General features: G+C 38.0%; 1 protein-coding gene across 5 annotated transcripts in view; it reads right to left on the bottom strand.

Moving 5' to 3' along the window:
- Positions 1 to 629: 629 nt before the first annotated feature.
- Positions 630 to 21,957, bottom strand: part of TMEM68 (transmembrane protein 68) — a 37,325-nt gene continuing 15,997 nt past the window's right edge. For 4 of the 5 annotated variants that reach the window (XM_002819089.6, XM_009243816.4, XM_054561626.2 and 1 more), the window contains 5 exons: positions 18,839 to 19,006; positions 13,958 to 14,151; positions 7,990 to 8,050; positions 5,346 to 5,485; positions 630 to 2,086 (listed from right to left, as the gene is read on the bottom strand). In XM_002819089.6, coding sequence (XP_002819135.1) covers positions 2,000 to 2,086; positions 5,346 to 5,485; positions 7,990 to 8,050; positions 13,958 to 14,151; positions 18,839 to 19,006 — 650 coding nt within the window. In that variant the 3' untranslated portion in view covers positions 630 to 1,999. Of the gene's footprint in view, positions 2,087 to 2,190; positions 2,492 to 5,345; positions 5,486 to 7,989; positions 8,051 to 13,957; positions 14,152 to 18,838; positions 19,007 to 21,957 lie in introns of those variants that run through there. The other variant, XM_063726655.1, reaches the window with a different exon arrangement.

Consider the following 21,957-nt stretch of genomic DNA (forward strand, 5'->3'; position numbering starts at 1 on the left):
ATAGTTGACCCAAAACAAATTTCTCATTCATTTTATGATCATTTATTCATTCATTCTGAAATATTTCATCAATTTTGAACCAAACACTGCTCACTGCTGGGGGGAGGAAACTGCAAGTAATCATCAATTGACTCTTCTCATTGACCACAAAATTAAAATATATTTATTACACTGGAAAGTGAAGTTTCTTCATTGTGGCTAGATCAAAGAATACGATTATAGGTGAGAAATGTGTAAAGAGTACAACAAAAAAATCAATTTAAAATGATTATTTAGGGTGCGCGCAGTGGCTCACACCTGTAATCCCAGCACTTTGGGAGGCTGAGGTGGGCGGATCACTTGAGGTCAGAAGTTCAAGACCAGCCTGGCCAACATGGTAAAACCCTGTCTCTACTAAAAATACAAAAATTAGCCAGGTGTGGTGGTACACTCGTGTAATCCCAGCTACTCAGGAGGCTGAGGCAGGAGAATTGCTTGAACCTGGGAGGCAGAGGTTGCAGTGAGCCAAGATGGCGCCACTGCACTCCAGCCTGGGCAACAGACACAGCGAGACTCCATCTCAGAAAAAAAAAAAAAAGATTTTTAAAATGTCACATGTAATTTCACAAGAAAATTAACTGCAACTCAGGTTTATTTTCACATTGTTTAATTTTATGTACATTTCACATATCATAAATACACACAATACAAAAAGCTATACAAAAACCCTACTAATTTAACATTTAAAAAAGGGAGAGGGAGATACTGCATTTGATTTCTGACACTTTTCTGTTTAAATAATACTTAAATTCAGTTTTCAAGAAGACAAATTGAAAATCATTAATTTTTCAGAGGGCTTTGTGTTCACATAAATTCATCATTCAGGCTGGGCATGGTGGCTCACGCCTGTAATCCCAGCAAGTTGGGAGGCTGAGGCGGGTGGATCACCTGAGGTCAGGAGTTCGAGACCAGCCTGGCCAACATGGCAAAACCCCATCTCTAAATAAAAACAAAACAAAATATAAATAAATTCATCATTCAAGTATATTTTTATTGAAGCAATAAACCACTTCATTGGCTGCAGAGTCAAACTGGGTAAGCCTCAATACTGAGCAAAAGTAGAGAACTCTTGCTTTCCTCAGCCTAGAATCAGCTTCTAACACACGAAATGCAGAGCACTACAGTGATTTTTAAGCTGGCATTATTAAGACCATAGTATAGGGCTGACAATGCACAGCACACCCTATATTGTTTGCCTATAGACTCTTGTTAAAAATATCATACTAAAAATAATAATTAGAAATTTTATTTTTCCTAATTTTTTATTCAATTTAAAAAATAATATATCTTTTTCATTGTGCTTGGCAACTGGACATGACATAATTTAAACACACAATGGAGAAAATATATACATAACTGCTAAAGGATTTTGACATTGTTTAAATTAATTATTTTATTATTTTGGTTCAACAGTTATCAATCACAGCAAATATAAATAACAAAATAATATCATTCACCATACGATCATGTTTTTAAAAAGTGAATTTTTGAGGCACAAAAACATTACGTGACTTGCCCAAGGTCGTGAAGGGAATGACGGGCAGACAACGGCATATTTTTTCTAACTTAAACAACTATACTAACCCCTAGCTTACACCATCTTTCAAAATCAGCTCAGGGCGACAGATACAGAAATTTAACGCATTACCCAGGAATGTTTGTTTAACCTAAACTGCTGTTATTAATAAACTTAAGAATCTATATGTTTAGCATACATTGTTAGGAATTTACAAATAAAACATCTTTTTCTGAATTACTAGGTGTGTAATTCGTTAGTATTTGACACAATTGCAAAAACAAAATTGACCATTTTAAACAAACGAATTCTGTGAAAGATGCTTATTAACACGATTTTTTAAAAAATACTAATTATAGGACCTACAAAATTCAGAAGACAGTACCTTAGATACAAACATTTAATATAAATGTATTAAATCATCTTCTAGTTGACCCTTTGTTATCAATGAAAACGTTCTAACAAAGCACTCATAATGTTTCCTGGTATTCTTTGGTGCTTATCAATCAAAGCTTGAACAGCATTCTTCGTCTATTAAGAAAACAAAAGAAAAGCTATTGTTAGTAGATCTTAATATAGACTGATTTATCTCCCATCACCCCTCAGAATTAATTATTTCCTTCTCAGTATACCTGAAGCTTATATATTTTTCTTTTTTATAGAGATGGGGTTTCACTATGTTTCCCAGACTGTTCTCGAACTCCTGGGCTCAAGCAATTCTCCCACCTTGGCATTCCAGTGTGCTGGGATTACAGGCATGGGCCACTGTGCCTGGCTGCAGCATATTTCTTATACTTATTTTATTAAGCCTTCAATTATAGTTGTTGTCCATGTGTCTATTTTCTATACCAGACTGTAAGCTCCTTAAGATACATCTTAGTATTTCTCCAGCATTAAGCACAGCAACACCTTGCACATGATAAACACTAAAGGGGACTTAAAGAGGAAAAAAAGTAGAAAAAATTCAAGTAGGCAAATGGAAGACTTAGGCCTTTCCAGCTATTAGTAAACTCTAATGTATATTTTCTTTTATCACCATACATACTGAACAATTATATCAGGGTCTCACTGTGTTGCTCAGGCTGGTCTCGAACTCCTGGACTCAAGGGATCCTCCTGCCTTGGCCTCCCAAAGTGCTGGGATTACAGGCATGAGTCATCATGAACTATGTATTTACATACATATATACTTCCTTTTCTAGACTTTAACCTTTAAAGAAAATAAACACTAGGCCAAAGATGTATTATAAAAATATGCCCCTTTGGCTGGGCATGGTGGCTCACACCTGTAATCCCAGCACTTTGGGAGGCTGAGGTGAGTGGATCACCCGAGATCAGGAGTTCGAGAGCAGCCTGACTAACATGGTGAAACCCCGTCTCTACTAAAAATACAAAATTAGCAGGTGTGGTGGCACATGCCTGTAATCCCAGCTACTTGGGAGGCTGAGGCAGGAGAATCGCTTGAACACAGGAGGCGGAGGTTGCAGTGAGCCAAGATCGTGCCATTGCACTCTAGCCTGGGCAACAAGAGTGAAATTCCGTCTCAAAACAAAACAAAAAACACTCCTCTAAACCACAGTTTTCATACCTGTAAAATGAGAACTACTTCATACAGTTATAAGGATTAAATGAAACTGAAGGGACATCTTCAGGTACTTAATACATTGACTGCCACAGAGGTTGTGTTCCGTGATGTGTATTAAGTGTATCTCTAGAATTTTATTCATTCATTCAAAAAATATTAGATGCTTTGGAAATTATAATATTAGTGAAACAAATCTCTAATCTCAAGGAGCTCGTAACTTAAAAGCAAGAATCAAGTACAAAGTAACTAAAATGTGAGATCATTGGTGATGCGTATCATCTGAAGTGTGAGAAGAAAGTGTTCAGAAGTTCAGACCTGAGAGCCCACTGGATAGGCAGTGAGTAGGGGAGGACACATGAACAGGGTACTGTTTGGTGCGGGTCTCCAAGGACCCATAATATTCCAATAATGGTTAAGGAAGGAGCATGAGAAGAAAAGAGTCCAGGAAAACCACTGTGTAAGGAATGGCGAGTTAGCCATTTTTGCTGGAGTTTCAGATATTCAAAGGCTGGGTAAGGTAAGGCTTTAAAATTAATTTCAATTAAATCATGAAGGGAGTTAAATACCAAGTAAAAAAGCATAGACTTTGAGTATATAAAGTAAAAAAGTATAGACTTGTACCAAGTAAAAAAGTACAAACTGGTGGTGCATGCCTGTAATTCCAGCTATTTGGGAGGCTGAAGTACGAGAATCACTTGAATCTGGGAGACGGAGGTTGCACTGAGTCGAGACTGCACCACTGCACTGCAGCCAGGGTTACAGAGTAAGACTGTCTCAAAAAGGAAAGAAAGAAAAGAGGGAAATCCTATCACATGATACAACATAGATGAACCTTGAGGACATTATGTTAACTGAAATAAGTCAATGACAAAAAGACAAACACCGTATGATTTCACTCAAATGAGGTATCTAAAGTGGTCAAAGTCTTAGAAAAGTAGAATGGTGGTTGCTAGGAGCTGGAGGAAGGGGAAATGGGAAGTTGGTGTTCAACAGGTATAGTCCGTTTTGCAAGATGAAAAAATTCTAGAGACCTGTTGCTCAATAATGTGAATGTACTTAATAGTACTGAACTGTATGCTTAAAAATGGTTAAGATAGTACATGTATGTGTTTTTACCATAATTTGTTTTACTATGTTTTACCATATTATGTTTACCATGTTTTACCATAATATGTTTTTACCATAATTTATATTTTAAAAAATAAATCAGACTATATATATACCAAAGACTATATAAAAGTCATAATCAAAATACAATCATCCCATTTTATTTTTTGAGAGACAGTGTCTCATTCTGTTGCCCAGGCTGGAGTGCAGTGGCACAATCATAGTTCACTGTAACCTTGACCTCCTGGCTTCGTGATATCCTCCCACCTCAGCCTCCCAAGGTGCTCGGATTACAAGTGTGAGCCACCAAGCATGGCCCATTCATCCCATTTTCTAAGTGATTCAGTTAACATAACATTTATTGCATTTAACAAGAATGGGGTAAAAAAGAAAAAAAAGGAGAACATGACATTTGTAGGGTTTTTTTTTTTTTTTTTGTAGTTTTATACTCTCTGAAAGTATAATTACGAGGCAGGCAGGCTTTTCTCCTCTTCATCCTCCTTCATCTCTTTGCAAAAACTAATATTACTGACCATTCCCATTTTTCACTAAAACCTCACCTGCTGACTTCTGTCACACAAATTTACTTGTTCTCTTACCTCTCTGCCAGTTCTCTTTCAGTCAGCTCTGGCACTTCTTCCTTGGCCTTCTCCTTCAGTGCTACATCTCCTGAAGTCTGTTCTCAGCACTTTTCTTTCTTTCTCACCTGCCTTGTAAAGCTCATGGCTTAAGTAACTGTCTCAGTGCAAATGACTGAAATCTCCATCATCAATTCTGACTTTCTCCCAAACTCCAGTCCAATATTTCCAAAAACCTACGCATAGAAATATATTCCTATCCTACAAGTTACCATAAATTCTATCACTGGCCCCCACCCACTAAATGTCCGTAGCACTCCCCTCACGCCCCCAACTCCTGCCTGTAGTGACAATAAGTCTCCAGGGATTAGCAAATGTTCCCCAGGGGATACAATCACCTCTCGTTGAGAACCACTGACCTAGACATGCTTGTAGAATAGAAAAATAAATCAATGACATTCAAAATATAATAATTGAAAATAAAAATCTGTCCTAAAACTAAAAAAGAAAAAGCAATTTACCTTTTCAGCTAATTCTTCCGCTGTTATCTGTGGGTCATATGGAATGGGGTCGCCTAAATAGGTCCGTAACTTCACTGGAAAACCTCCATACATTGGAGCAAATGGATAGCGGAATTTTTCATAAAGCCACCTAAATAACCCTGTTTTAGAGTAAACACAATCATTTTAACTTGTTCAGTATTCTGACCATGTAATTGTAAACTTTCAAATTAATTATGTAGGACTTACAGGAAGGTGGCAAAAAGTATGACTTCTTGGCAATTAATACAATTTTTTATAAAAAGAAGAGCTTTTCATCAATTATAACAAATATATCACACCAATGCAAGATATTAATAATAGGACAAACTAGGGGGTGGTGAGAAGATTTATAAGAACCCTCTGTACTTTCTATAAACCTAAAAATGTCCCCCAAAAAAGTTTATTAATTATTTTTTAAAATGAGCTTTTAAAGTACAGGAATTTAACAAAAATAAGTAAACAATGAATAAATAAAAATAAAAATACAGTAATTTTAAAAGGCAAACAAGTTACTATTGTTGCAAAACAAAGGCTAAACTGCTACCAAACTACTAGAGGTGAAAAAGTCTAGAGTCTCACAAATAAGTAACTTAGATAAATAAAAGACCAAAAAAAGGAAGAATAAATTTACGTAAATATGAGACTATAATGCAAAATAAACTAGGTAAAGACAAAATATTATTATGAATTAGGAAAAACACATCAAAGCAAATAACTACTAATACTAATGATCAAATATGAAATTTACCAGGATTAAATAAAAGTGGTAATAATGTAAAAATAAACTGATAGACTAAATTTTAAAAAACATCTAAAATATCATCAAAGGAATCCAAAACAGGCAGGCCATATGGAACACACAGTAATGGATTGTACCAAAAGTTGAAAGTATTGCTTACACATCAAAACACAGAATATACCCTATCCTACGGGTCACACACACACACACACACACACAAAATCACTAGATATTAATTTTTGGAATATCCAACTTTAAAGTAAAAAAAGTAATAAAAAAAGCACAAGTAAAATGAATAAACAAAACTTCTGGAATAATTTCTGATTTGCCACTAAATTATAAATAAATGAGCCAAGAAAAAATTAGAAGAAATAGGCTGGGCACAGTGGCTCACTCCTGTAATCCCAACACTCTGGAAGACCAAGGTGGGGGTGGATCACCCTGAGGTCAGGAGTTCAAGACCAGCCTGGCCAACATGGCAAAACCTTGTCTCTGCTAAAAATACAAAAATTAGCCAGGCATGCTGGCACATGCCTGTAGTCCCAGCTACTCTGGAGGCTGAGGTGGGAGAATCACTTGAAGCTGAGAGGTGGAGTGAGCCGAGATCATGCCACCACACTTCAGCCTGGGCAATAGAGAGAGACTCTGTCTCAAAAAAAAAAAAAAGTAAATAAATAAATAAATAGAAGAAACAAATCCACAACAAAAGTTAAAGATCTCATCAATCTTCCTTTCCACTTTAAATCTGATAAAAAGGGAAAAAAATAAGACTTAAAAAACAATGCAGTACCAACAAAATAGCAATGTTATACATAAAAGAAACAAGGACAGTTTAAAGCTCTTCAGAAGGGGACTTGTAAGTAGATAGGAACACTAACAATAATAGTGCTAGGATAAAAAACAAAACAAAACAAATAATGCTAGGAATATGTAATATAATCAATTAAATACACAAACCATAGGGTACAATAACAAGCTGAATACTTCAAAATAAGAAACAGGTATTACAAAGAAAAAGCACACCTAATCATTAACATTGCTATAATTACATTAAAATCTGATTTTTTAAATCTATAAATAAAGGATAGGTAAAAAGAACTTTCCAGTGTAAATGTATTATGGTACAAAATTTTTTTTTTTTTTTTTGAGACGGAGTCTCGCTCTGTCACCTAGGCTGGAGTACAGTGGCACGATCTCGGCTCACTGCAAGCTCCTCCTCCCTGGTTCACGCCATTCTCCTGCCTCAGCCTCCCAAGTAGCTGGGACTACAGGTGCCCGCCACCAAGCCTGGCTAATTTTGTTTGTATTTTTAGTAGAGATGGGGTTTCACCATGTTAGCCAGGATGGTCTCGATCTCCTGACCTCATGATCCACCCACCTCGGCCTTCCAAAGTGCTGGGATTACAGGCGTGAGCCACCGCTCCTGGCCGGTATAAAATATTTTTAAAAACAAGAAGAAGTGACAAATAAACCAAAGCAAATGCTATTTCCTTAGGTAGTTAATCTTAGTTCGATATCATATTGTCATCCATTTTTAAAGCTGTAACTTCTGGGGTGAGTTGAAATGATTGTTGGGATAGTTTGTAAATGTATTCTAAACCTTGTCACCATGGCTTAAAACAATAAACTAGCTAATTCACTGTGAAGTTTTTAAAAGCCCATTTGAAGAACTTCAGTTTGTTTATGATACTCTCAACAAAAATACAGCACTAAGAACTGTCATTACTTAGAACTAGTTATCATTTGGACTTTAAACAGAAAAACGTCTAAATAGTATATCCATTTACTAAAGATAATAATTCAAAAGGTTTCCTTGTAGGGTTCAACAGCCCAAATATTTTAAAAATTACATTGTAATTTAAAACCATACAAATCAGAACTTACTTGTTCCTCCAAGTGATCTAAATCCTTCTCGAATATTTTGTGTAAACATAGGAATAATGGGCTAAAGAAAAGGAGAATTTGAATTAAAAAGTAAATAAATTAATCCATTCAATGTTTCCATTAGAGTAACTAATGCAAACTTTTTTTTTTTAAGAACGAGAAAAGGCACCTATTGCCATGCCACCCTAAACATGCCCAATCTCGTCTGATCCCAGAAGCTAAGCGGGGTCGGGTCTGGTTAGTACTGGCATGGGAGAAAGAGAAAAGGGGTACAAATTCATTAGCATGGGGGCATGAGGGGATCACAAAGTGATTATGCAAACTTTTGAGGGCCTGTTTGATATTATGAAAATAAAATATTTTTAAAATAAAAGCACACGATTAGTTTATCAACTAAATTCAACTTGATCATTTGTAAAAATAGAAATTGGAAACACTACCCTCCAGTGGTAATATACAATATTTCATTGACCAATTTTCCTAACATTCCACATAAAACCTTGAAACTCAAAATAGAGATTACAGTAACATTAATTTCACTAAATAAAATGAATGTGGTAAACTGAATTGTCTTTAGTGGGCTACTGAATAGTACGCTCCCTGGAGAAAAGTTGCAAGCAGGGATTCTAAGGGTAAGTTTTCGGGGGGAGTTGGGGACAGAGTCTCACTCTGTGGCTCAGGCTGGACTGCAGTGGCGTGATCATGGCTCACTGCAGTCTCAATCTCCCAGGTTCAAGCAATCCTCCTACCTTAGTTTCCCAAAGTGTTAGGATTACAGGCGTGAGCCACTGCACCTGGCTCCAAAGGGAAATTTATGTATATTTAAATGACAAGTTTTGGCAAGATGCTGCTGTGGAATTGGTAAAATTTTTTGTGAGTCTATTAAATCTAAAATACTCAACATCAATGAAAAGTAACTATAAGACTCAACCACACAGACAAAAAGGAAAAGCACATATATTAAAGAATTTGGCCAGGTGCGGTGGCTTGTGCCTGTAATCCCAGCACTTTGGGAGGCCAAGACAGGTGGATCACTTGAGCCCAGGAGTTCGAGATCAGCCTGGGCAACATGGCAAAACACTGTCTCTACAAAAAGATGTAAAAATTATCCAGCTGTGGTGGTACGTGCCTGTAGTCTCAGTTACCTGGGAGGCTGAGGTGGGAGGATTGCTTAAGACCAGGAGGCAGAGGTTGCAGTGAACCAAGATCATACCACTGCACTCCAGTAAGGGCAATAGAGCGAGACACTGTCTCAAAAAAAAAAAAAACAAAAACAAAAGAATTCTCCATAATTGTTTGATTTTAGAGAATTTCTGCTAATAAGTTCATGATTTTTATTTTCCAAAAATATCAATGATTCAGTATATTTTTTAATAATGAAGACCTTAAATACATATAAAATAATGAAGTATTGATATGTAAAGAGGTTATGCCACTGTGAATACTGAAGTAGATAAAAAATTGAATGAAACACTTAAAAATATACATAATATACTGAATTAAATGATGTTTCAGAATAGATAAAATTTTGGTTGGGGGAGTATTACATTACTTACAGTCAACCATGAGTGAATGCCTAATACAAAATTACCTGCTTAATAGGTGAGATATTTAAATAAGCTTAAAAGTTATTCCTACTAAGCTTTGGAAAACAGTAAAATACAGTGGACTGAAGGAAAGAGGCTACAGGCAAAGCCTTCATAAAACCTACTGCTTCACATATAACTAACCAATCATTTGTTATATCTCTCTTCTCGCCAGAAGGAAGACGCCTAATATACTGCAAGGACATTGTTTTGTTCACTGTTGTATAGCACCTAGAACTGTGCCTGGAATCCACCAGGTGCTAATAGAAAGTGAGATGGAGGAATTAAACAAAGAGTGAGTAAACAGAGCAAAGAGACAACGCTTCTAAATGAATTAATTTGTATTTTCTGAATACAAAAGTCAGAAATAAACAGCAGCAATCTCAAAATCAGTTAGGAAAAGGGGAGAAGTTAGGTAAAGAAAAGCAGTCAGGGCCGGGCATGGTGGCTCATGCCTGAAATCTCAGCACTTTGGGAGGCCAAGGCAGGCGGATCACTTGAGGTCAGGAGTTCGAGACCAGCCTGGCCAACATCTCTACTAAACCCCATCTCTACTAAAAATACAAAAATCAGCCAGGCGTGGTGGCCAGCATCTGTAATCCCACCTACTCGGGAGGCTGAGGCAGGAGAATCACCTGAACCCGGGAGGTGGAGGCCGCAGTGAGCAGAGATCACACCATTGTGCTCCAGCCTGGGTGACAGAGCAAGACTCTGTCTCAAAAAAATTAAAAGTAAAAAAGAGCAGTCAAATGAAGAAATTAAAATTTGATGGAGTTAACTCATAAAGCTAAAACACAAGAAGATAAAGAAGATAAAATATACTGAATTATTTATACATATAAGTAAATATAGTTTATTTGCTTGTTTTTGTAGAGATGGGGTCTTGCTTTGTTGCTCAGGCTAGTCTTGAACTGGCTTCAAGGGATCCTCCTGCCTCAGCCTCCCAAAGTGCTGGGATTACAGGCATGAGCCTCCATACCTGGCCTTTAATTATTATTATTATTATTATTATATTATTATTATTTTGATAGCTTCCACAATACTCAGACACTGAATTCTTCAGTAAAAAATTCAGACTGTTATCTGGAAATCACTACTAGTTTTGTAAAATAAAACTAGTTTTGTAAAATAAAATATTAGTATGGCTGAAATCCTAATGTTTTAAATAGTTATAAAATGTCTTTATAGTTGAAAACCTAAAATGTCCAAGAAGAAACAGAAATATTTCAGCTCATGCATATACCATTTGCCACTTCCAACCAGTATGGCTGGATTTATATCTACTGACTGGCATGATCCCAGAATTCTGTATTGATGTATGCATTTATAAAGACTATCCTGTTGAAATATCATTCCTTAAATAGCTACCTCTCCAGAAGTTGGACATTTCTAGAGCCCACTAAATAAAAGAAAGCTTACCCTAGCCGGCTCAGTATTCCTCACTATAGTCTGGGAATATGGTTTCTACACTGGCACGCAAGCTTTCATCCTTAAAGCCACAAGCATTACTTTATGCCAATTTGATCTTGTAATATAATTATTAATTCCTCTTATTTAAGATGGAGTCTTGCTCTGTTGTCCAGGCTGGAGTGCAGTAGCATGATCTAGGCTCACTGTAACCTCCGCCTCCTGGGTTTTTAAGCGATTCTCCTGCCTCAGCCTCCCATGTAGCTGAGATTACAGGCATGCACCACCACACCCGACTAACTTTTTTGTGTGTTTTTATTAAAGACAGAGTTTGACCATGTTGGCCAGGCTGGTCTAGGTCTCCTAACCTCAAGTGATCTGCCCACCTCAGCCTTCATTCCTTCTTTCATGCATACTTTGTACACGAAGGAGTTGCATCAGCAACCTAGAATTCAATTGCTTACATATATAAATGTGTGTCTATATGTATGTATGTGCATGCATGTGTGCAAGGGAGAGAGGGAGGGAGGGGAGGGAGGAAGGCGGGGAGAGGGAGAGGGAGGGAGAGGGAGGGAGAGAGAGAGAGAGAGAGAGAGAGAGAGAGAGAGAGAGACTATATATGTATAATTTTTTTTTTTTTTGAGGCAGAGCCTTACTGTCGCCCAAGCTGGAACACAATGGCACAATCTCGGCTCACTGCAACCTCTGCCTCCCAGGCTCCAGTCATCCTCCAACCTCAGCCATCTGAGTAGCTAAGACCATGCCCAGCTAATTTTTGTAGTTTTAGCAGAGATGGGGTTTCACTGTGTTGCCCAGGCTGGTCTCGAACTCCTGGCCTCAAGTGATCCTCCTGCCTTGGCCTCCGAAAGTGCTGGGATTACAGGCATGAGCCCCCATGTCCAGTTGAGAATGTATATTTTTAAAAATTATTACTGGGGTCTTGACGTCTTAACTCTGTCACTAAAAATGTGGGAGCCATTGTACAAGTTACTTACCACGTTTAAGCCTCACTTTCTTCATGCATCAAGTGGGGATAAATAATAATTATCTCTATCTCAAAGTTTTTTATGGATAAAGTGAGATAATTCATATAATTTTATTGAAACAAAATATTTTCTTTCATATCTGCTATTTACTTTACAATTAAAGTAAATGGACTAGTTATCTCCTTAACTTATTTAGACATGAAATTATCTAAAAGTTCTTACCAAAGTCATAAGTCTCAAGAATTCACAAACCAGGGTGATTTGTATATCAAAAAGTCTGTCACTTTCAAATAAACCTTAATATTTTCTACCAATATTTTGTGAACTTGCCTTGACAATCAGGCTTTTTCCCCTTTAATTTCTATTACTATGTTACAATTTAAATGTGGTTAATCCTGTAACAATAGCCTTAAATTTTGTTCACAGCTTATAATTTTGTGAGGCCTATTAAGGGATTTTCCAGAGGGGATACTTGTGCCACTTACAACTATATATATATATATATATATATATTACTGAAAGACTTCCCTCACGTATCTGGGAAGCCCCTTCAGTCTCGGACGTCAGCAGACTCACTGTGCAATGTAGTCAGGAATGGCAACAATACCGGTTACCTCGAGTTCTGAACTGTGTGCTCTGCTCTGCTGCTGCCTTGCTCAATGACCAGATCCCTTCCATCCCTCCATCTCTCTGTGCCTGAGTCTCCTCATCTGCAACATTGGAATAATTATATGCATCACCTCCTTACTGAATACGAGTACAAGATAAAGTGTTTAAAAGTGCTACCAGATGTTGGGGTGGCAAAATATTTATCAAACTTATAAGATTTCTGTTTGTTTTTAAACTTATAAAAAGGTATTTCTTAAACTTTCTGAAGTTTTATATAAAAATCTCAATTAAATTATCTAGATTATTTAAATTAATTATCTGGAAACTCGAGGATTAGAAAGAGTTCTTTTCTCTATATCATTTATCTCTTTCAGGCCTTCTTCCAAGCAATATGTTGCCGAAAATGTAAACTTAAGGATGAGGAATTGGAATCCCATGGCATATTTATGTGATTTTAAATCTATTTTTGTCATCTTTATCTTAAACTTTTGAAGAAACAATGCTTTCAAAATATAAACTTGAAAGCTGAACCATCTTTGATTAGGATTTTAGCTTTTATCATTGTTTTCATATACATTATATTGATTAATTTTTGTATAACTGCATATATCCTTTTGTATTCTATATTATTCATATAGTCTAGGTTTTTGTTTTCTATGTCAGTGCTTAAGACTGGGAAATAAGTAAAATGTGCCATAATTCATTTTCTATACAACTAAAAAACTAAGTTACTGACAATATTCTCTAACTGGCCTGGAAAAAGAACAATACTCTATCAAAGATAATTTCTTTTTCTGACAATCAGAATTAAAATAAACAGAAAACGAAGGAGAAACTTTCCATAGGTAATAGATAAGTGTTTCATAGGCTAAAGTACGATATGGAGACCAAAAGGCTGAGAAATGCTTTCCGAAGGCAAAGTAAAAGAACAAAATGACATTCAAATTCTCCAGTCTTTTTTTTTTTTTTTTTTTGAGACAGAGTCTCACTCTGTCACCCAGGCTGGAGTGCAGTGGTGCGATCTCAGCTCACTGCAACCACCACCTCCTGGGTTCAAGCAATTCTCCTGCCTCAGCCTCCCAAGTAGCTGGGATTACAGGCATGCACCACCATGCCCAGCTAATTTTTGTATTTTTAGTAGAGATGGGGTTTCATCACGTTGGCCAGGCTGGTCTCAAACTCCTGACCTTGTGATCCACCCGCCTCGGCCTCCCAAAGTGCTGAGATTACAGGCGTGAGCTACAACACTCGGCCTATATACTAATTTTTAAGGTATTGCAGTGAAAGTGTCTAAGTTCTTACACACTTTGGCTCATTACTTAACCATTTATTTTAAATTTGACTAAGCTTTACTTCAATAATTAATTTTAGACAACTCACCACTTTTGCATCAATTGCAACCTGAGCGAAGCCTTTGCGATGACCCCATACGATGTTATAAGTTTCATCACTAATTAGGGCTTCTCGAACTCCACCTGGTGAGATAGCTAACAAGTGGCCACTCCTCAGAATTTCAACACATTTTTCTCTTGGTCCATGTAGAGCACAAAACACATCCAGTAATAAACTAAACCCTGTAAGAAACATGAGTATGAAGTTACAACATAAGTATTTCTTGTTTAATTCTTCAAGAGAAAAATCTTCACGAACTACATAGTGTATTATTTATACTTAAATCAGTAAAGTTTTTTACTTTTTAAAATCAACAAAAACTTTAAAGGTTAACTTAAGCTTGATATTAAGCTTCTCTGGCTCAAATTCTTAAGTAAAACTCACAACAATCTTGACCAACAGGTATTCTTCTCCCCACTTTACAAATGAGAAAACTTGGGCTTACAGAATAATAGCTTGCTCAAAGTCACACATCTAAGAAGTGGCAGGGCAGAGATTCCAGAGATGGGATTCTGATGGGATTCAGAAATGATATCCCATCAGCAATCAGAAATCTAATCTTCCATTAACCCTATAAAAAAGAGAATCACTCAGGAGAATGTGCATCAAACTACACTTAGCTCTTCCAAAACTGGCAAGACCATGATCAAATCTATTTAAATTAAAAGTTAGATAATGCTAATTCTATAATTAAATTTTTAAAATAGCAAACATCATTAAGAGATTTTAATAAAGTGAGAGTGCTTGACTCAAGAGCAGCTAATTCCAAGTCTTAATATTATACAGCTTTTCAAATTACAACTGTTTATGGATGAAAGAAATAATCCTGTTAGTAATTAAATATTTTAATCAAATCCCATACTGGAACTTCTGAGGACTGATGTTAGTATACATTATTCCCTGAGAATGGGAAATATAGGGATGCATTTGATGTTAAAAACTACGCAGACTGGTCAGGCATGGTGGCTCACGCCTGTAATACCAGCACTTTGGGAGACAGAGGCAGGCAGATCACTTGCGGTCAGTAGTTCAAGACCAGCCTGGCCAATGTGGTGAAACCCTGTCTCTACTAAAAATACAAAAATCAGCCTGGCATGGTGGCACGTGCCTGTAATCCAGCTACTCAGGAGGTTGGGGCAGGAGAATGGCTTCAACCCAGGAGGTGGAGGTTGCAGTGAGCCAAAATCGTGCCACTGCACTACAGCCTGGGCAACAGAGCAAGACTCTGTCTCAAAGAAAAAAAAACAAAAAACACTATGCAGACTAACCAAATTTCTCATTAAAGATCTGAGGCAAGTTTATAAATAGCATTAAGATTAAAATAATTGTCAGACCGGGTGTGGTGGTTCACACCTGCAATCCCAGCACTTTGGGAGGATGAGCGGGCAGACCACCTGAGGTCAGGAGCTTGAGACCAGCCTGGCCAACATGGCAAAACCCCATCTCTATCTACTAAAAATACAAAAATTAGCCAGGCATGGTGGCGCACACTTGTAATCCCAGCTACTCGGGAGGCTGAGGCAGGGAGAATTGCTTTAACCCGTGAGGCAGAGGTTGCAGTGAGCCAAGATCAAGCCACTGCACTCCAACCTGGGCAACAGAACGAGACTGTCTCAAAAAAAGTAAAATAAAAGAAAATAATTGTCACCCCACATTATATTAAATGTTCACTGATTCAACCAGATGCATTCTCATAATGAATGAATGAACAGGGAAGGATTCATACATAATAAGATAAAATATAAAATCTCTTTTTTTTTTTGTTTTGGAAACAGGGCCTTGCTCTGTCACCCAGGCTGGAATGCAGGGGCACAATAGTAGCTCACTACAGCCTTGCTCTACTGGGCTCAAGCAATCCTCTCCCTCAGCCTCCCAAGTAGCTGGGACTCCAGGCACTGTGCCACCATGCCTGGCTGATTTTTTTATTTTTATTTTTAGCAGAAACGAGGTCTTGCTATGTTGCCTAGGCTGGTTTCAACCTTCTGAGCTCCAGCAATCCTACTGTCTCAGCCTCACAAAGTGCTGGAATTACTGGTGTGAGCCATGGCACCCACCCTAAAAATCTCTCTTGTGCTGAGAATTATAATGATTTTATTCCTTCAGAAAGCAAAGAAAGACTTAAGGTCTTAGTGTCAAAATATTAAAAAGATCATAAAGAGGGAAATTTTTTGAAAAAGGCAAATGCTAAAAATATTCACATTTTATTATTGCTAAAAACAAAAAAAGTAGAAGCAACCTAATGCTCCATTAGAGAAAAACAGTTAAGCAAATGTTCTAGTCATACACTAAATGTTTTTCTTATAAAACATGGTAAAAATATTAATGCTAACAGTAAATCTTAAAAAAATACCCACAAAAGTGTTTGCCTATGTGACTGTAAGTAAAAAAAGAAGTAAAATAAATCAAAATGATAACATTATGTTGAGATGGTAAGATTATAATGATGTTCTGTTTTTTAGTTTCCAAATCTACTATAGTGATCATGGTAGTTTTTAACAGGAAACATAGCCATAAACAATATGTTTATACACAGATGGCTGTTTAGTGACACATGGATACCCAAAGCATTAACTGTTTACAGGCACTGAAGTAGATCATTACTTAATTCACTGTTTGGTTGTGTTTGTCTGGTTGATGTGTCAGCTTTTGCTTTTATACCAGAGAACATACTAACAACTCTCTTGGCTTGTTTCTGGTGATTCAGTGACAGAAGAAAATAAGATTTAATCTCAATGAGTTTACTGAAGAATTATTTTTGAAAAATTCTAAACCATTTGGTTAATTAATCTTTTTTTAAAAAAAATATAAGGTCGGCTAGATGCAGTGGCTCACACCTGTAATCTCAGTACTTTGGGAGGCCAAGGCGGGCGGATCGCCTGAGGTCAGGAGTTTGAGACCAGCCTGGCCAACGTGGTAAAACTCCATCTCTACTAAAAGTACAAAAATTAGCCAGGTATGGTGGCAGGCACCAGTAATCCCAGCTACTAGGGAGGCTGAGGCAGGAGAATCACTTGAACCCGAGGGGTGGAGGTTGCAGTGAGCCGCGATCGCACCATTGCACTCCAGCCTGGACAGTAAGAGTGAGATTCCTTCTGAAAATAAATAAATATGTATACACACACACACACACACACACACACATATGGCCAGCTAGGCATGGTGGCTCATGCCTATAATCCTAGCATTTTGGGAAAGCGAGGTGGGTGTATCACCTGAGGTCAGGAGTTCGAGACCAACCTGGACAACATGATGAAACCCTTATCTACTAAAAATACAAAAATTAGCCAGGTGTGGTGGCGGGCATCTGCAATCCCAACTACTTGGGAGGCTGAGGTACAAGAATCGGTTGAACTACTTGGGAGGCTGAGGTACGAGAATCAGAGGTTGCAATGAGCCAAGATTATGCCACTGCACTCCAGCCCAGGTTGACAGAGCAAGACTCTGTCTCGAATATATATATATATATATACACACACACACACATATGTATATATATATTTATATATATTTATATTATATATAATACATTTATTATATATGTATTATATAATATATATTTATATATATATTTATACACACACACACACACACACACACACACGGCCTTTATAAACAGATTTTTTTAAATGTAGTCTTCATGGCTGGGTGCAGTGGCTCGCACTTGTAATCCCAAAACTATCGAAGGCCACAGTGGGAGGATCACTTGAGGCCAGGAATTTGAGACCAGCCTGGGCAACATGGCAAGACCCCATATCTAAATAAATAAATAAATATAAATAATGTAGTACTCAATCTTATTGTTATAAATCTTATCAGGCAAGTTACACATGATAAGAGACATGATGTATGTACTTTTTAGGGTAGTATAATATTACATGAAGACAAAATATATCTTTTTTTTTTTTTTGAGACAGAGTATTACTCTGTTGCCCAGGCTGGAGTGTAGTGGCATGATGTCAGCTCACTGTAACCTCTGCCTCCCGGGTTCAAGTGATTCTCTTGCCTCAGCCTCCCGAGTAGCTAAGCCTACAGAAGGCCTATTAGTCACCATACTGGACTAATTTTTGTATTTTTAGTAGAGATGGGGTTTCACCATGTTGGCCAGGCTGGTTTTGAACTCCTGACCTCAGGTGATTTGCCCACCTCGTCCTCCCAAAGTGCTGGGATTATAGGCATGAGCCACCGTGCCCAGCCAAGACAAAATATATCATGACTTTTTTTTTTTACTAATTTTAATTTGCTATCAAACTGAGAGTTATCAAACTCTAATTATAACAAAATTAAACTCCAAAAATCAGTATTTCATGAAAAAATTCATTATGTGAAAAATCAACTATGTGCTAAATCAAAATATAAATTGGCAAAAATCACAATTTACTTTTTAAAAGTTAGTTCAAGATACAACTTAGAAAAATAACAAGTAAATACCTGTTTATAAAAGAAAAAATTACTAATTGAGAATATTCAGACTTCACCACTACACAATATATGCATATAAGAAAGCTGCACTTATACCCCTTTAATATATAAAAATATATTTTTTAAAAAAGGAAAATTTAAAATTATTTTTTAAAAACATTATGTTGTATGCCATAAATACAATTTTCACTTAAAAATAAACAATTTTAAAATGTATAAAATAAAAAAGAAATGAGCTAACATTTTTGGCCACAATGTCTTTATTTTTAGATATATTGCCTAAAAAGGATAATTAGATATTCCCCTATTAGAGTTCCAAGAGTGTTACACACACCCTAAAAGGCAAAAAGCTTTTTCAAATGACGCTAGAGAGCTCAGGAGAGAGATGACCACATAACTTGGTTTTGTTAATGAAACATTTTTACATTACTATCTACAGTGAAAGTTTACCTGGAATTTTAAAGACAAAGTGATCGGCTACTACGCGGCAAGTTCTGCCTTTGTGTATGAATATTTTAGCCATGAAATAGTAAAAATCTATAGGAATAGCTCCATGATAAAAAATTATAAGTGCTGGTCCATCTTCTGGTATTTTTTCCATTCCATGAACTTCATAACCTGTTGGAAAGACAAAATGCAAATACTTAAAATATATTCATTAATTCGTTTACACTAAAGGATGGTTGGTAGCTCAGTCTTTTCTCATAAAAGTACACTAGTCTTCCTGGTTCTCTTCCCCTTTCCCCCTCCTTCCCTCTGTTTCCTGTTCTCTTTCTTTCTTGAACAGATCAGTCCTACAGCCATTAGGTGTGCCACAGTGAAGCAGACAACCTGTGTGGAGAGGTAGCCTGGAGTGTTGGCGCCAGACCCTAAGGAGGGCACTCACACAGGTGGCGCGGAGTGGGGAGTCAGAACCAGAGCAGTCATGAGGGCACTGCACAGAAGAGAGCCTATCACAGGTTGGGGGGCTGCTGAGGGGAAAGAGAGGAGGCAAGGGTCACGGAAGCTTGGAATTCAGAGCCTGAGTGAAATGGGGGCATCCACAACCAGCAGCAGCCTGGCAGGAGGGGCCAGAGCCTGAGACAGGTGGCCTGGTGTAGGGCATCACAGCCTGAGCAGCTGGACAGGGCACTGTACAGAGTGGTGGCCTGGCACAAGCAGGGACAGGGCATCCATGAGTTGTAGGGGAAGGCAGCAATGATGGGAGATGGGTTACACACAGGGGGACTAATCAAATGAGTCAACATAGTAAGAATAACCGGAGCCAGGTTTCACTGTTAGAGGAGGGGGTTGAAAACATTAAAAAGGAAAGTATTACTAGTAAGAGAACCTCTGTAGCCACAAGGGAACATCACTCCCACCCTACTGATGAGAAAAAGCCTGCAGTACAAATCTTTTTTTCTTAAGCATGTCAGAGAGCAGAGGTCACAAGGCAACCAGGCGAACTGAACTTCAAAGGGTCATAAACTCCTCTAAGGAAAGACAAAAACTGAGAATGGGAGGAAGAGGCAGATGCCATAAAAGAGGGTAAGAAGAAGTGACATATTACAAAATACTTAAAGTCCCGGGGCAGGCTAGTATTGAATGTAGAATCTCTGGAAGCCCCAGATAGTCACTCTCCAACTCTTCTCCACAGACCTCAGTGTGTGCTCACAAGAAAGATTAGGGGTGAAGTTGGAGAGTAAAGAGAGCCCCTGCTAATGGTACAGGGAACAAAACCCCACTCACTTCCTGGAAGTTTATCTCATAGAAGCAAAACCTGTCAGGCGCTGGGAAAGGGACAGGAAACCCTTTCACTCCCTCTAAGAAAAGGGTATATGCAAAAGGCATGTAATGCTGGGAGGGGCAGAACTCCACTCCCCCACCCCACACACTCCTCCACCCTCACCAGCCCAGTGTCAGGCAAAAGTCCACTATTCTAGAGAAGGGGTAGAAGCAAAATATCTACCACTGGGTAGCGGGGGTGAGTGGCAGGAAACTCTAAGGGGCCCAGAGTCCTTAAGTGACATAAAGCAGAGATCTACCACGGGGGCAGTGGCAGCAAACTTGCTCCCATCACAACACCCCCAACACAGGGAAAAGGGAAAGGAACACAGAAAGCCTCACCCCTAAGCCCCAGGAATACAGAGCCCCATAAGATTTTAGCTAAACCTGAAAACTGAGGAGTGCTATACCCCAGCCCCAGGGGGAATGAGGGCAGGGGCATGAAGAAGGGGTGTGAGGAGTCCCCAAGTACCCCCATGTGGAGTTATAAGCAAAGGCGACCTTTTCCTGGGGTCGCAGGAGGGGGCGTGAAGAGACTCCTCCTGTGGCAAAGGCATACAGGACTGAAGGTGGAGCAGAAACAACCAAAAAATCCCTCTACTTCAGGCCCTACACTATGCACAAGATAGCAGTAGGAGTCTGAAGTCTGTGCTGAACTGAAGGTAGCTGTAGCGCAGCAATAAAAGCCAAATCCAGTTCAACCACTCAGTAGATTGAATCCACCTCCAACCAACCACCAATGGCCTGACAGATTCTTAGTCATAAATCCTATTTATGAGCCAATTCTCAGTCATAAATACTATTTACCTCAGTTGTCACTGTTCTTTTACAAACAATGGCCAGAATTCAATAAAAAATATGACATAAAATAGCAAGAAAAAAAACCCACTGTCCAGAGCTAAAACAATTAACACACCCAAATGTTGAAACTATCAGATGGAAACTATAAAATAACTATGATTAATAAGTTAAAGGGGAATGCAGTGGCTCACACCTGTAATGCCAACACTTTGGGAGACTGAGGTGGTAGGACTTTTGAGCCCAAGAGTTAGAGATCAGCCTGGGCAACATGGCAAGACCCATCTCTGCAAAAATGTAAAAAAATTAATTGGGCATGGTGGCATGTGCCTGTAGTCTCAGTTACTTGGGAGGCTGAGGCGGGAATATTGCTTGAGCCCAGAAGTTGAAAGCTGTAGTGAGCTATGATTGTGCCACTGCACTCCAGGCTGGGTGACAGTACGAGACCCTCACTCTAAAAATAAAAATAAATAAATAAACGTAAAGGATCTAGTGGAAAAGGTGCACAATCAGATTAGGAATTTCAGCAGAAAGATGGAAACTATAAAAAAATAGAGTCAAATAGAAAGGCTGTAAACTTAAATGAGCTCTAAAGATTTGATGTTAGTAATATAACAATGTTAATTTTCCAATTTTAATGGGTTTACTGAGGTTAAGTATGAGAACATCCTTATTTGCAGAAGCCATCAAGGAAGTTACAACTTCCCTGAGATAACATGACCTATAGTAAATTTAAAAATAAGTCATAAAATAATTCATCAATAAAAGCAAAAAAAGTAGGCCAGGTGTGATGGCTCAAGCCTATAATGCCAGTTCTTTGGGAGGCCAAGGCAGGAGGATTGCTTCAGGCTAGGAGTTCAAGATCAGCCTGGGCAACTCAGTGAAATCCCTGTCTCTACAAAAAAAAAAAAAAATTTAAGTAAATACAGTCCGGGCACAGTGGCTCATGCCTATAATACCAGCACTTTGGGAGGGTGAGGCGGGAGGATCACCTGAGGTCAGGAGTT

This window comes from Pongo abelii, chromosome 7 (genome assembly GCF_028885655.2).
Source record: "Pongo abelii isolate AG06213 chromosome 7, NHGRI_mPonAbe1-v2.0_pri, whole genome shotgun sequence".
NCBI lineage: Eukaryota > Metazoa > Chordata > Mammalia > Primates > Hominidae > Pongo > Pongo abelii.